Source organism: Psammomys obesus, unplaced genomic scaffold (genome assembly GCF_907164565.1).
Source record: "Psammomys obesus unplaced genomic scaffold, mPsaObe1.curated_primary_1811, whole genome shotgun sequence".
In the NCBI taxonomy this organism is placed as follows: Eukaryota; Metazoa; Chordata; class Mammalia; order Rodentia; family Muridae; genus Psammomys; species Psammomys obesus.
In genome coordinates, this window is record NW_026592666.1 from 9,355,858 (window position 1) to 9,369,771 (window position 13,914).

Consider the following 13,914-nt stretch of genomic DNA (forward strand, 5'->3'; position numbering starts at 1 on the left):
TTTTTTTTTTTTTTTTTTTTTTTTTTTTTTTTTTTTTTTTGGAAAGGTCTTGTTGCAGTAGGAGAGAGAGCACAGAAGAGGTCTGGGAACTTCTCTGCTGCAATGAAAGACTTATCAGGTGAGAACAAGACCCTGTTAAATTCTTGCCTTGCCTATACCTTGAATTCATAATTCCTTGTAAGTTTGTGGAAATCTTTTATAACTAGTTGTTTATTCTCCTTACAGGCAAACATCCTGTGTCTGCCTTGATGGAAATCTGTAATAAGAGAAGGTGGCAACCACCTGAATTTCTTCTGGTCCATGATAGTGGCCCCGATCATCGCAAACATTTTCTCTTTAGGGTAAATATGAATTTACATATAAATTATATTAATGTTAGAGGGTTAAGGGATGAGCGTGCTAGAACCACAGTGCTGATATTCTGTGGGTGGGTTACAGATGTGCATATGTGGGTAAAGTTTTTTTTTTTTTTTTTTTTTTTAACTTGTAAAAGGGCAGAAAATTAAAGGGGGGAGGGTATGGGCAAAATCTGGGTAACATTTGGTATTTTTTAGTGGAATATTGGGGTAATTAGTACTTTTATTAGAACTTTAAAATTATGGAGAGCTGCATTTATTTTGCAGTTCCCTTTTTTAAATGATTTGCTGCTTCTGGGCTGAGATTAATTTATGTAATATGGGGTTTATAATTTATAAATTAATTTTAGAATTTAGTGAAAAAGTACAAAGCTAATAGATATTAAAGTTTGATGCTGTTCTTATTGTATGTTTTTCTTGAATAGGTATTGAGAAATGGAAGCCCTTACCAGCCCAATTGTATGTTTTTCTTGAATAGGTATTGATAAATGGAAGCGCTTACCAGCCCAGCTTTGCCAGCCCTAATAAGAAGCATGCTAAAGCCACAGCAGCTACTGTGGTTCTTCAAGCAATGGGCCTTGTACCAAAGGACCTCATGGCTAATGCCACTTGCTTCAGGAGTGCCTCACGTAGATAGATTGAGGTTTTATATTAATCATTTCAGATAATTGTACTCTGCATCACAATGTATTTCCTCCTTAATGTTGTAAATATTTCACAATTTAAGACATTGTGTAAAAAGCAATCTGTACAAACATCTCCAGGCTTTGGTTTTTGTACCATGGAAATTGTATTTAACCATACAGGGTTTTGGTATGTTTATATCGTTTACCTTAGTGATGTATTTGTTTGAGTGGCTAACATCAAAGCAATTGTTTGAGGGCATCAGTAATATTCAGTGTGGAATGTTAAATAACGCTTTTATACTGTATTTTGTACTATGATGTAACTCCCCTTCCTCATGGCTAGGCTGCTGTAACACTTGCCTGTAATCAGTGAAGGGCTGTGCACCTTGTACTATTTAAAAATGGGTTCTGCTGGACAGATACTGGGCCAGTGTTATTACGGTAATGAAGCAAGCAAGATCTGTTCCACAGGGCTAATGCCACCATCTCCCTTTTAAATTTTTGTAGAGGTTATGAAAAGAAAGTGATATGTTGTGTCTAAGTCCTGCATTCCCATTAAAGCCACTTGGGTCGTAAGAAGGGAGTCAAAATGGAAGTCCAACTAGAATTTAACTTCAGAGGCCAAGTACATATTTAGTATGGCTTGAGTTGTGATATAGTTTTACTTTGATGTGCATTTTGAATTTCAGCTACACCTAGATAGACGTAAATAATAAAAATGCTGTAACCAACTTATCTAATAAAAATTGGCAACCAGCCACTATTTTGTTGACTGAGAAAGTTTAAGTTTATGTTAATTTTTTAGGGTCTGATAGAATATTCATGTGTATTACAGTGGTATTCATATGCTATGTCTCTGAACTTTATTTTCAAAAGCTTAAGGCCCAAATACAAACTTCTCTGGAATAAGTGTGGTGTCTTATTCTCTGGCTTTGTGGAACACATATAACTAAGTACTATTATTTCTTACCCAATACTTGTGATTTCTGTGCACGTTTATTTAAAGATACTGAATTTTGTACACACATGCAAACACAGATTACCCACAAGCATTCTGAATACTAACTTGCTACAACTGAGCATCCAACACCTGAAGTACAAAATCCCCGTCATCTGACTGAATGTCCCGAGCACAGAGGAACTAGAAGTCAGTAAAATGCTAAGATGCAGTCTCATCAGCAGTCAGCTTTGCAGTAGCGTACATTTCCCTACGTCTCCAAAGAACCTGCTAATCCAAGGCACATTAGATGCTTTTGTTCAGACCATCAGTCTCAATGGAATAATCGCTACAGGGGATAGCAGTTTCTCATTTGTAACGAAACACTGACTTTTAATTCAGTTTTCTACTCAAGTTACAATTAAGTAGAGAATTCTTAATTCAAATTATCTGAGGTTTAAGGAAACAGCTTGGCTCTTCATATCTGAAAGTGTATAGAAATAATAAAAGCAAAATGTTGGTTTAAAACCTAATGCTATTGCATATAATAAAATATAAAAAAAAAATGTTTAGGGACATTTCAGTGTTTTAAAATATATTCTTCCAAATGCACTTTTAAAGCCAGAGGCCTAAGAATCTTGAATTTCCTTGCTAGGAAGCTTTTCCTCAGAGATTCCTTTTAGGCTTACTTTGGTGTTCAGGATCTCCAATTAAAAATGTAGTCACTCATTTCCACATTCCGTAAAGATGACTTCCCCAGCAATGGCATTTGACTGAGCTGCTCCAGGGTTTTAGGGTGTAGCCCACAGTTAGCAAGATCCTTATGAACAACTTTCTGCAGAAACACAAGTCCACATCCACATTAGTTCTTGAACACTTAAGTTTTTATAATAATCACCATAAAGACTGACAAATAAGTGGCTCATTCACTGAATCATGGCTAGAAGTTCATCCTAATAATTTCTGTAGTTTGAAAATCCTAATTTTTTTTTTTTAACCAGTTTATTGAACTTCATAGGAGTCAGGTAAATTAAAGGACTGTTAACTTCCCTTAAGCAGTCTAAAGATCACTAGAATTCACAGTGAATCAGTGCTTAAGCACTTGCAAGAGTGATGACCAGAACCTACTGAATGCGGGCCAGACAACTGTGCGCCTACAAGTCCGGCCTAAGAGCTCACAGCAAACGTGCCAGTACGACTAGCCATGTTAGCAAATCAAGCCCCAGGCTTCCACGCGTACAAGCACATAAAACTGCAAATAACACGTACTCACACGAAAAGGAAAAGCTTAACTATAGTAAATTGTGTTTCCATAAGTGATACATCAGGAATTATTAAATACCAGCTGTGAGGTCAGTACATTTTAGGTTTGGGAAATTTTTAATATCGCCTGAATTCACGAAATTTATGATGTACCAGTGGATATTCTTCCTTAATTCATATCTTGCTTTCTAACTTGGTACAAATTCGGCCTATTTTAAGTGACATTTAACCCAGCAAGAGGACACAAACAACTTAGTGTACTCACTCTGTCCAGCTCATTATCCAAGGGCAGGCAGACATTGAATACAGCAGTTGGCTCGTGTGCATACAGTCTAGCAGAGAACGACCCTCGCTGGGAAGATCTGAGTAGCATGGTCACAGAATGCAGAGCATGAGGCATGATGGGACCTGAGATCTCCAAACTAAACTGATCTCTGTATCCAGAAAGAGCTTGTGCCTTTACATTAATGCTTCGGGCCTTCAGAAAATTTAAAGAAATAGCATTTTTATTTGGGATTTCTTCAGATAGGAAACAAGTAGTTCCTGAGATTACAACATAATACATGACATACTTCTTCAATTTCTTAGCCTTTGAGGTCTATAACTATTTTTGGGAATGTGCTTGCATTCATACATAAAGGGGGTTTTTCGTAACAGAAGAGGAAGTGATCACCAAGACGTCTTGTCACCAGTTACAGTTCTCCAGTATAGAAAAAGTCCACACAGTGCACTAAGCACAGTGGCTCATGCCTGTGACTCTGGCCCTTAGGAGGTGGGTTCCGCAATAGGGCCATGGGTGACCCTGCCCTCCTGACCGCCCTGCCACCACACCTAGTCCGCAAATAGAAAAACAAAACTACTGGGGATGTAGCTCAGCACACAATGTTTGCCCACTATGGCCCAGACCCCTGGTTCACTCTCGGTGCTCAACAACAAAGCTCAAAGTATGTTAGAACAATACAAAAAGTCATGTGTGTGTACATTTGTATGTATACCATACATACAGACACACACACAAACACTTTTTGGAGACAGGGTCTCACTATGTAGCCCTAGCTGTTTGTGAACTCACTTCTACTTTCCTCTGGCTCCCGTGTGTTGGGATTAAAGGTGTAGCTACCCTGCTTGGCTTGGTGTTTCCCGAATGTGTGTGCATCAAGTTGCATCTGCTGCCTGGGGAGTAAGAAGGCATCAGACCCCTTGGAGCTAGAGTTACCAATGGCTGTGAGCCACCATGTTGGTGCTGGGAACTGAACTTGGGTCTTCTGAAAGAGCGCCAATTGCTCTTAAACATTAATCCATCTCCCCAGTCCCTAGGATATTTTTTGTTTTTAATTGAGAATTTGAGCTAAGCATGGTGGCACAAGCCTTTAATCCCAGCACTCAGGAGGCAGAGGCAGGTGGGTATTTGTGAACTGGAGATCAGAGTGGTCTACATAGTCAGTTCCAGGACAGCCAGGGTTATACAGAGACCCTGTGCTTTAAAATGAATGAATGAATGAATGAATGAATGAATGAATGAATGAATGAATGAATGAAATTAAGCCAGGGTTATACGGAGACCCTGTGCTTTAAAATAAATAAACAAATAAACAAATAGATAGATTAAATAAATAAATAAAATTAAGCCCAAGAACAAAAGTCAAGGTCATGTTTAAAGAAATGAAGCACACTAAGATCTCGATGAAGGAAACACTTGCTTACCTTAAGCATTTGCATTGAGGCACCTCGGAAGGCCACTGGGGACAAGAGAGTTGGTGGGACGCCAGCCTGTCCACCTGAGGTAGCAACTAAACTCTTGCAGTTGATCAAAAAATTGAGCAGTTTGAAGGTGTTGAGTCCTTTTACCAGTAAAACAGACTCAGGTCGGTGATCCATTTGTACTTCATGTTTTTCTTTACGTCTGAAGATGACGATCAAGGAAAGAACAGAAGAAAACCCACCCAAGTGCAGACAGCTACCTTGATTCCAGATACCTGGGATTCCCTGTTCTAGAAATAAAAAAAAAAAACAACAAACTTCATACATGACCAACATGAAGCAGTGTTAAAATCACCAGCTCAATGGAAGTTTTTTTTTTTTTTTTTAAGCTTGTTTTAATTAATTGCTTGGTTTTATTCACTTGGCCACGATGACTTGGGGTACTGGTCTTTCTCCTCCCATTTTTGGGTTTAACACCACCATGCTGGGATTTGAACCTGGGTCCTCTGAAAGAGTAGTCAGGGCTCAAAACTGCTGAACCACCCCTCCAGCCCCAATGGAAGTTCTCAGTAACAACAGAAAGGATACAGCTTGATTGAGATCATGTCTGGCTTTTTAATTTGATCTTGAACTCCTATCTCTTCCAGCCAAGAAAAACTTTCTTCTTCATCTTCATCACTGACTGCTTGCTCCCTAGAAAACTGCTACAGTTAGACGTACATATTCATAGCTGACACGTTTTTTTTACAAACTTATTTCACTGAGTTTGAAATAGTGAATTCATAAAAATTAATGAACATGCAAAAGATTCTGTAATCACATACTCCTCATATTCCAAGCTTGGTTCTGGAACTTTCTTCTTATGGCCAATATCTTCCAGTAAAGGCAGAGAAAATTCAATACCTGCATCAGAAAACATAATTTAATTTTCTTCAGTTAACCAGGAATGTCCTACATATGGGCACACAGACCAGGTTTTCTATTTAAAGGGACTTAATTCTATCCTTCCCCCCATTTCCTGATCCACTGACTCATGAGCTACTCCAGTTAAGAAATTATGAAGAGGGGAGGTGAGACGGTCTGTAGTATCGAAAACTCTAGCATTGGTGAGAGGGCTTAGTGGGCAGTCGGCCACATCTTAAGGCCTGAGCTCGCTTCTTCGAACTCACACGGTGCAAGGGAAGAAATGACTCTTTGAAGCTGTCCTCTAACCTCCACGCCTGCCATGGCATGTGTGCTCACATGCACACAAAATAAATGCATAAACGTAACAAAAATGTTTAAGAAGCAGAGTATATTCAATAAAGCTTGTGGCTTATGGACCTTCTCTGTGCTTTTCACTTCAGAGACTAGAGAAGGGACTCAAGAGACAACTTTACCAGGAATAAGAAAAAAATGAACTGTATCTCATAAAATAATATTGATAACCAATTAGAAAGGTTTTTGGTTTTTGTTTGTTTGTTTTTGTTTTCTGAGACAAGGTTTCTTTTTGTTGTACTGGCTGTTCTGGACTCCTGGACCCACTTTGTAGACCAGGCTGGCCTCAGATTCACAGATCCACCTGCCTCTGCCTCCCCAAGTGCTAGGATTAAAGGTGTGCACCACCACCACCTGGCTCAAAGTATGCTTCTAATATTTAATATTTGCTCTGTATGGGTGTTTATGTCTGTGGAACCACTTGTGTGCCTGGTGCTTACAGAGGCCAGAAGAGGGCATTCGATACTCTGGAACTGGAGTGAACGGATGTTTTTTAGCCACCATGTAGGTGCTAGAACTCACACCCAGGTATTCTGTACAATCCACATGCTTAAATATTAAGCCATTTCTCTAGCCCCCAAAGTCTAACATTTAAGGCAAGAGGAATCTTCAACATTAAACCTCAACTATTACCTTCATTTTTCATAGCTTCTCTTAAACCTCTAGTTGTAGGAGATACGAGCGCTGTGATCACATCACTTCCTGCTAATCCTGCTGCCCGGAATAGGACAGTAAACTGATAGGTACAAACGTAGAAATAGGGGCAAAGCTTTGTCTTCAACAGATTATACACAGAAGTAAAACTCACAGCCCTATGAAGCAAAAGAACTTTTTTCAGGTGTGAAAATATTTTAAACTTCATTCTGTACAATTTAGCCTGACAAGCAGATAAAAACCCAACATAAAATTTTCAAATACTGAATTGAGTTTCTGCAGTTGTGTAATCTTGCCTTTGAAAACTGCTGATGGCCCTTCAGTACCTTGTGGATGTAACCATCGACCTTTGGCCCTTCCCATATCACCCAAACCCTAGAGTCCTGCTCCCGAATGCTCACCTCTAGAATGCCATGTCTATTACCTTACCAGTCACTCATTAAAGCATGCTGCAGGGTTTCATCGTTTGACCATGGACTTGTCTTTCCAGCCATTTTCCTATCAGCTCCAATGCGAGGAAACAGTGGCAGCCATGAAAAGGTAGGGTGAAGCCAGTAGACCAGGGTCTGCTGGAAGCCACAACGTAGCTCAGTGCAAAGTTTAGGATCCTAGATTGCAGTGGAAAAGGGGGGGGGGGGGGGGGGGTTTTTTTTTTTTTTTTTTTTTTTTAATTCATCACAACAATAAAATTTCACTAGAGACACTGAATATATCATACACAATCTAATAAATTTTCTAAGATTTTAGTTCTTAGGTGGGTGTGGTGGCATAACCTTTAACTAACCCCAGCACTTGGGGGGAAGGCTGATTTCTGTGAGGCCAGCATGGTAGCTAGGGTTATATAAAGAGACCCTTCTCAAACACCCCCCACACTCCCTGCCAAAAAGATTTTCAATTTTTAACTGTATGTATGGCTGCACATTACAGTGCCAGTACAAGTCCTGGAGCTGCAGTTCTGAGCAGCGTCAACCTGGTTTCTCTGGGGCAACAATGTGCTCATTTAATCGCTGAGCCACCTTTCTAGCTCAGTCTACGGATGTTTAATGCTTTTTATTGGGGAGCCTTAGCAACTGTGGCAGGCTGAAATTTGGTCTACCTTTGCTTTCTGGATGGCAGACACCGTGCTGAGCACGCATCAGAAAGTACACATTCAAGTGGACGGGACATTCTGTCTCCGCCTTTCCTGAGCATGGCTAGCTTCCAGATGACAGAAGGGATGTGCATGCAGGACGGACGCAGTCTTCCCGGAGGAAAGTGCCAAATAAACGCAGGAAAGAGCATCTTTCCCCCCTAGGAAAATAGCCTCAGAAGTAGTAAACCCTGGTAAGCAAAAATTACAAACTGTCTCGATTTAGTTCTTGAGAGGTATCTCTCATCCTTTCTTAAGCAAACCCTTATAGCCTAGTTTGCGTTCATGAGCTGCTTCATACTAACTAAATACTCTGAGACCATTCCAGAACTCATTCATTCTTCAACTGGTTAAGAACCATAGTATGACAGGGCACAATGGCACATACCTGAAATTCCAGCACTAGAGAGGCAGAGGCAGGCAGATCTTTTTGGACCAGGCTGGTCTACAAAGTGAGTTCCAAGACAGCCAGAACTATACAGGGAGGCCTGGTCTTGAAAACAGACAAACCTAACAAACAAAAACACCACTACCACCAACAAAACACCCCCCCAACAACAAAAAAACCCCAGAGAATGTTCTACGTATGAAACATCAGTAAAAATTCATCACCTATTGCAAGTCAGTAACTTTTTATGTTTTCTCAAAAACCTTACAAAAGGTTATTTTAGAGAAGACAGTGCCTGTCTGCACTACTGATTTACCTCCAGGCCCTACATGTAAGGAGCAGGTCTTAACCTGACACGCGTGAAGTGAAAGTACCCTTGGGGAGAACTGCCATCAACCTTTAGAGTCTACACCTGTCAGAAGAACAGCATGACAGAAAGCAGTGAGTGTATGTTAAGGAGAGACCCTTCACACTTAACATGAAACACTGGCATAGCCTGACAGGGCCTGGAATGAGGCTTAGTGGTTTATAGGAACCTATGTTTGGAACCTGGCACCCACACAACAAGTTGAGATTCTCCTGTGCTTGCCTGTAACCCCAGCACTGAGGACGGCAGAGGCAGGAGGATCACTGGGGCTTACTGGCTACTAGGCTAGCTACAAAAAAAAAAAAAAAAAAAAAAAAAAAAAAGCAACAAAACCAAAAACAGAGCTCTTGGCACAAAGAAACCCCTCTTCAAGGGAACAACATAGAGAGTGAGAGAGCTCACAGGACCATCTCCTTAGGCTACTGTCCTTATTATCTGCATGTTCAGCCACGCCATGGACAAACATGCACACTCATATAGCCCTCCCTTCCCTCTCAGGCTCCTTCATTTCACACTCACCGGTATACTCTGGGGTAAGGTAACTCCTGTTGCCCTGCAATGCTGGACGAGTCCGTGGGCTTCCTCCTGGGCTTTCAAATGATCTGCCCAGGAAAAGGGTTGAGAAGAGGTGAAAAGGAGTCGGGTTTTAATACTCCAGTCCACAGGTAACTCAGCACCATCTGAAGACCAAGTGTCCGATTCAGAGAATATGTGTTGACTCTTTAGAAAACGAAGAAGACAAAATTAGAATTTCAAGAAAGTTCTTTTAATACAAAGTTCTTAGTTATTCTACTCTTGATCAATAAAATGTCAAAATTTGTGAGTGGTCTAACATTAAAAATATATTATACCTGCAAAGTCTGAAAGGTAAAAGCAAGCTATTAAGACAGGTATCAGACCAGGGAGGTGATTCCCAGGGTAACAGCCCTTGCCACCAAGCCTGAGTATCCCAGCTGGGATGGGGGTGGGGATTTACCCTTGAAAGGACACAATAAAAAAAACCAACTAAATAAGTTTGGTGGGGGTGGTAGAGGGTCATAGTTCACTTTTTAGTTTTTACACTTCTGTCTAGTACTACAGAAAACAAAGTAGAAATGTTTTATTATTTTCCCCCACGAGATAGGGTTTCTCTGTCTCCCCTGGAACTCACTCTGTAGGTCTGCCTGCCTCTGCCTCTCTACCCAGGTATGTTCCCAGCATTTAAAGTGTCTTGTAAGACCCTGAACTATTTCAACTAGGGCTAAGCTCCTTCTTTATTTAGATTAAGAAACCTTGGTAGAACTCTTAAAGGGCTTAGAAAATATTTTCTTAAAGAAGGAAAGAAGAGAAAGAAAATTGTAGTCAACCTGCTGTTCAAGTCCATATTCTCCACACTATAAAGAGGATTCCCTTAGGGAACATGATAAAAATCTCCTTTCAGGGGACCTGCCTGAAAGCTAGAATGGATCCTGTGAACGCTTTCAGCCAATTCCCATTAGAAAAAACTGCATCTACTGATAAAGGGGGGGGGGGGGGCGTGGTGGCCTACTGCTTGCTCAACATGCAGGGTCCACGGTTTGATCCCTAGCATAAGCCAGTCTTTGACTACCGGAGTCCACTGCTATCATCACAACACAGGTATAGAAATGATCGATCTCAAGTTCCTGTTTTCTTTTTGCAGACAAGGTGTCATGTGTCCCAGGCTGGCCTCAACTCTCTGTGTATCTGAGGATGTCAAACTTTAACACTCCTTCCTTCACTCTCCTAAGTGTGCACCATCATGTCCCATGTTATGATTCTGGGGAGCCAACATAGAGGCCTCTGAACACTGTGCAAGCATTTTACAAACTGAGGTACAGTCCCAGACCTCCAACTTGTTCTTGAAGCTATTTATTTTTTCTAAAAACAAACAAACAAACAAAAAACAAAACAAAACATGCTTTCGAGAAGTTTGTTTATTAGACCATACATTATAGCCATATTAAAAAGTATTCCATGGGCTAGGCCATCCAGATGGCTCAGAAGGTGCAGGCTCTTGCTCCAGAGCCTGACTGACCACCCGAGTTCAACCCTGCTACCCACCGGGAAGGACTGATCTCCACATGCACGACTGCGGCACACACAATAGATGTAATTTTTAAAAGTACCTGGGATAGTTCAGTGACAGTTCTTTCATGAGACGCCTCCTCCCACAGCAAGTTATTTTCTCCATTGGAATCTACAAGCTGAGGTTAAAAAAAGGTTGTCCTTTTAAAACTTAGGCCAGAGGGAACTTGCTTAAAATATGTAAGGGCTCACCTGGCACACCATTTTCTCAGGAGAGCGAGTGGGAACTCAAATCCATACAGTACCAACATGTTTCATTTCCGTTTTGTGCCTGAACTTATCAAAATGGGAGGGAAGGCCAGACTGATGCATTTAGTAACTGATACATAAATGTTAGACCAACAGATCCAAAAGGCTTTATGGGTAAGGCCAGTATTTGTAAATTCTGACCCGATTTATCCTCAACAGCCCTCCATGTTCAGGGTAAGTAATTTCGAGTGCCCGAGAAAAAGGAGGTCCTGAAGGATGGTGGGAAGGCAGCCTTTGGCTGCCCATCCGAGCTGCCTTGCAGGATGAGTTGTTCTGAGGACTTTTCGAGCTGCCTTCCCGCGTATCTCTTGGTCCATCTTCACAGGGCTTCGAGGGCGGCCATCTCCGGCTCAGGACATCAGGCTGCGACAGCTCTTCGCGCCCAGGCCCGCCCCTGACGCCCCACCGCCCGACACGGAGACTCACCGGGCCCAGCGCTCCCTGCGGACCGCGGGGCGGCTCCTCGCGGGCCTCGCCGGCGACCCGCAGCCGGTTGTCCAGGCGGGCGAAAGGGTTCCTGCGGGCGACGGTCGCGGCGGCGGCGCCGCCTCTGCCGCCCGCGGTCGGGAAGGGGCGCAGGGGCAGCCCGGCCGCCAGCGCGGCGCGGCGGGGCGCGGGCTCCGGCAGTGCGGAGGGCACGCCGGCGCCGTGGTCCCGAGACCTTTTACGGCGGAGCCGCACAACCTCCGGCGGCCTCTTGAAACTAGGCGAGTAGCCCGGCACCGAGACAGCCATTGCGCAGCGCGGAGACAGCTCCGCAGCCCGGCCGGGGCTTCCCGCGCGCTCCGGCCCCGCCCCGGCCCCGCGCTGCTCGCCGACTGGAGGCTCCCGAGGCCCCGCCCCTCTGCGGGCCCGCCCCTCCAGAGCATGCGCGCCCGCCCGCCCCCCCCCCCCAACAGATTTCTCGGTAGCCGCTTCCGGCCCGGCGCGCGCAGCCCGGGGCGCTCGGTCTGCAGTTCTGCCGCGAGGCCTGGCGTCGCCGAAACACGTCACCAGCGCGCATCACCCCAGCGGGTACGGAAACAGATGAACACTACTTTAAGTGGGCATCGGGGATAGCGGCAGTCCCGGTACGAAGACTGAATGCAAAGCAAATAGCACACTTGAGTTGTGGTGACGGGCAGCTGTTTCTCTCCGAGAGAAGCGGCAATGTCATTCCGAGAAAGACGGAGCCTTGCTGCACCCCACTGCTCAACAGAGTACCCAACGAGGGAAAGTCCGCAAGCCTCAAGCTAGCCTCAGATCGGCTCTTCCATCCTTCTTAATGCCCGGCCACCCCAGCCCTCTATGCAAACGCTATGCCACTACTACACGACCAGGTGCTATGATTCTGTATGATCTTGGAGAAAGTCAGAGGAAATGAATATTTAAAAGCCAATGGATTCGATACTTTGAAGTCGGAAAATACACTCAAATGCTAAAATAATGGCAGCAAAGGCTTGTTAAGGAAGGTGTTGAGAATGAAGTTGATACAAAATCAAATTATGTTTTCACGGTATAGCAAAAGCTTGTGACAGATGTATTGATAGAATAATGTGGCTTTTGCTGAAAGCAGTTTTCTTAGTGGAAAGAATTTTATAGCAGAGGCAAAGTGTATAGATACAATAATAAGTTTTTGGACTACCCCCTTAAGATGTTAAAAAATTATCTGGATTGTTTGCACATTAATTTGCAAGTACTTTTCAAATATGTTAAATAACCAACATCTTATTATGGCAGGAAACAGGCTTAAAAATAGAAAAACTTGTTTTATCTTCCTTGATTTTTCTCAACAATTTCCAAAGAAAACTGGCTTCATATACTGGTATGGGTGCATCCAACTGAGGTCTGGGAAAGAGAATTAAAATTGAACAACTTGCTTTTTTCTTTCTTGATTTTTCTGAACAACTTCCATGGAAACTTTTGCCTCATACAGTGGAATGGGTTCATCAAGCAGAGGCCTGAGGAGGAGAAATTATTAGAAATGTCAGGCACAGGCACAGCAGAACACACAACATGCAGTAGACCATACAGTGGCTGTATTCCCTTAAATAGTCCAAACAAATTGGTGGTGGCATATACCTTTAATCCCAGCACTGGAGAGACAGAGACAGGTCAATCTCTGTGAGTTCCAGGTTAACATGAGCTAGTCAGCTATCTTAGAAAAGGAGAAGAGGAGGAGGAAAAGAAAAAAATCCAAACAAAATTACTTATCCGTTACTATTTCTATGGTTTAAATTAAGTAGTGATTTTCTCTCTTCTTTATTTTCTAAAACAGACTTGTCTTGTTAGACAGCCCTGTGTGGCCTAGAACTCATGGTCTCTGCCTTAGTCTTCCAAGTGCTGTGAACACAGATGTGTGTCATGACAGTGGGCTAAGTGTTTAAGTTTTGAAAGAAAAATATACTACTCTATCCCTTTGTGTAACTCTTACTTTATACGTGATATAAAAAAACCAAATTTAAACAAACATCATACCTTTCCCCTCTTGTCAAGCTATGAATTATTTCAAATTCTTTGGGAAGAGCTATGAAGAAGGGAAAGGTGAGGCAGAACAGAACTGAGGGGAGAGGTCACAAAACTGTCTCTGTGGTAATGCCCACTGCTGCACAACCACATACACTTTGAGAAGTATATTTTTATCTAAAATGAATTAAAAAGTAGAAGCACTACATACACCATAAAACTAGAATAAAAACAAATGCCCACTTCTTTTCTTGGAGAATATAAAGGAACAATGATTTAGGTTTTTTTTTAGCATACCTGAAAATACCAGCTGATAACTTCTCCATCACATCTTTTAAGATACGTAAATGGAAGGGTTGTTAAGGTGGCAATTTAACAAAGAGGGTATTAAATAAACTATTTAAAATGCTGGACAGGTCTCCTTTATTTGTTTTTCTTTTAAAAAAAAAAGCTTTGT

The 13,914-nt window shown here is 42.4% G+C and overlaps 3 protein-coding genes across 8 annotated transcripts in view; 1 reads left to right on the plus strand and 2 right to left on the minus strand.

Annotated features, from left to right (window-relative positions):
• Nucleotides 1–1,891, plus strand: part of Son (SON DNA and RNA binding protein) — a 32,984-nt gene extending 31,093 nt beyond the window's left edge. Inside the window, exons 10-12 of one of the 2 annotated variants that reach the window (XM_055614846.1) lie at nt 47–118; nt 226–341; nt 835–1,891. In XM_055614846.1, the coding sequence (XP_055470821.1) occupies nt 47–118; nt 226–341; nt 835–993 (347 nt within the window). In that variant the 3' untranslated portion in view covers nt 994–1,891. Of the gene's footprint in view, nt 1–46; nt 119–225; nt 342–781 lie in introns of both variants that reach the window. The other variant, XM_055614847.1, reaches the window with a different exon arrangement.
• Donson (DNA replication fork stabilization factor DONSON) overlaps nt 1–11,838 on the minus strand; it is a 24,439-nt gene extending 12,601 nt beyond the window's left edge. Inside the window, exons 1-10 of one of the 2 annotated variants that reach the window (XM_055614852.1) lie at nt 11,439–11,838; nt 10,805–10,882; nt 9,198–9,398; nt 7,224–7,402; nt 6,774–6,952; nt 5,708–5,786; nt 5,472–5,576; nt 4,887–5,085; nt 3,448–3,660; nt 2,609–2,754 (exon numbers count right to left, since the gene is read on the minus strand). In XM_055614852.1, coding sequence (XP_055470827.1) covers nt 2,617–2,754; nt 3,448–3,660; nt 4,887–5,085; nt 5,472–5,576; nt 5,708–5,786; nt 6,774–6,952; nt 7,224–7,402; nt 9,198–9,398; nt 10,805–10,882; nt 11,439–11,747 — 1,680 coding nt within the window. In that variant the 5' untranslated portion in view covers nt 11,748–11,838 and the 3' untranslated portion in view covers nt 2,609–2,616. Of the gene's footprint in view, nt 1–1,936; nt 2,755–3,447; nt 3,661–4,886; nt 5,086–5,471; nt 5,577–5,707; nt 5,787–6,773; nt 6,953–7,223; nt 7,403–9,197; nt 9,399–10,804; nt 10,883–11,438 lie in introns of those variants that run through there. The other variant, XM_055614851.1, reaches the window with a different exon arrangement.
• Nucleotides 11,839–12,435: 597 nt separating this feature from the next.
• Cryzl1 (crystallin zeta like 1) overlaps nt 12,436–13,914 on the minus strand; it is a 36,826-nt gene continuing 35,347 nt past the window's right edge. For all 4 annotated transcript variants that reach the window (XM_055614898.1, XM_055614899.1, XM_055614897.1 and 1 more), the window contains 2 exons: nt 13,755–13,800; nt 12,436–12,952 (listed from right to left, as the gene is read on the minus strand). In XM_055614898.1, coding sequence (XP_055470873.1) covers nt 12,853–12,952; nt 13,755–13,800 — 146 coding nt within the window. In that variant the 3' untranslated portion in view covers nt 12,436–12,852. The remainder of the gene's footprint in view (nt 12,953–13,754; nt 13,801–13,914) is intronic.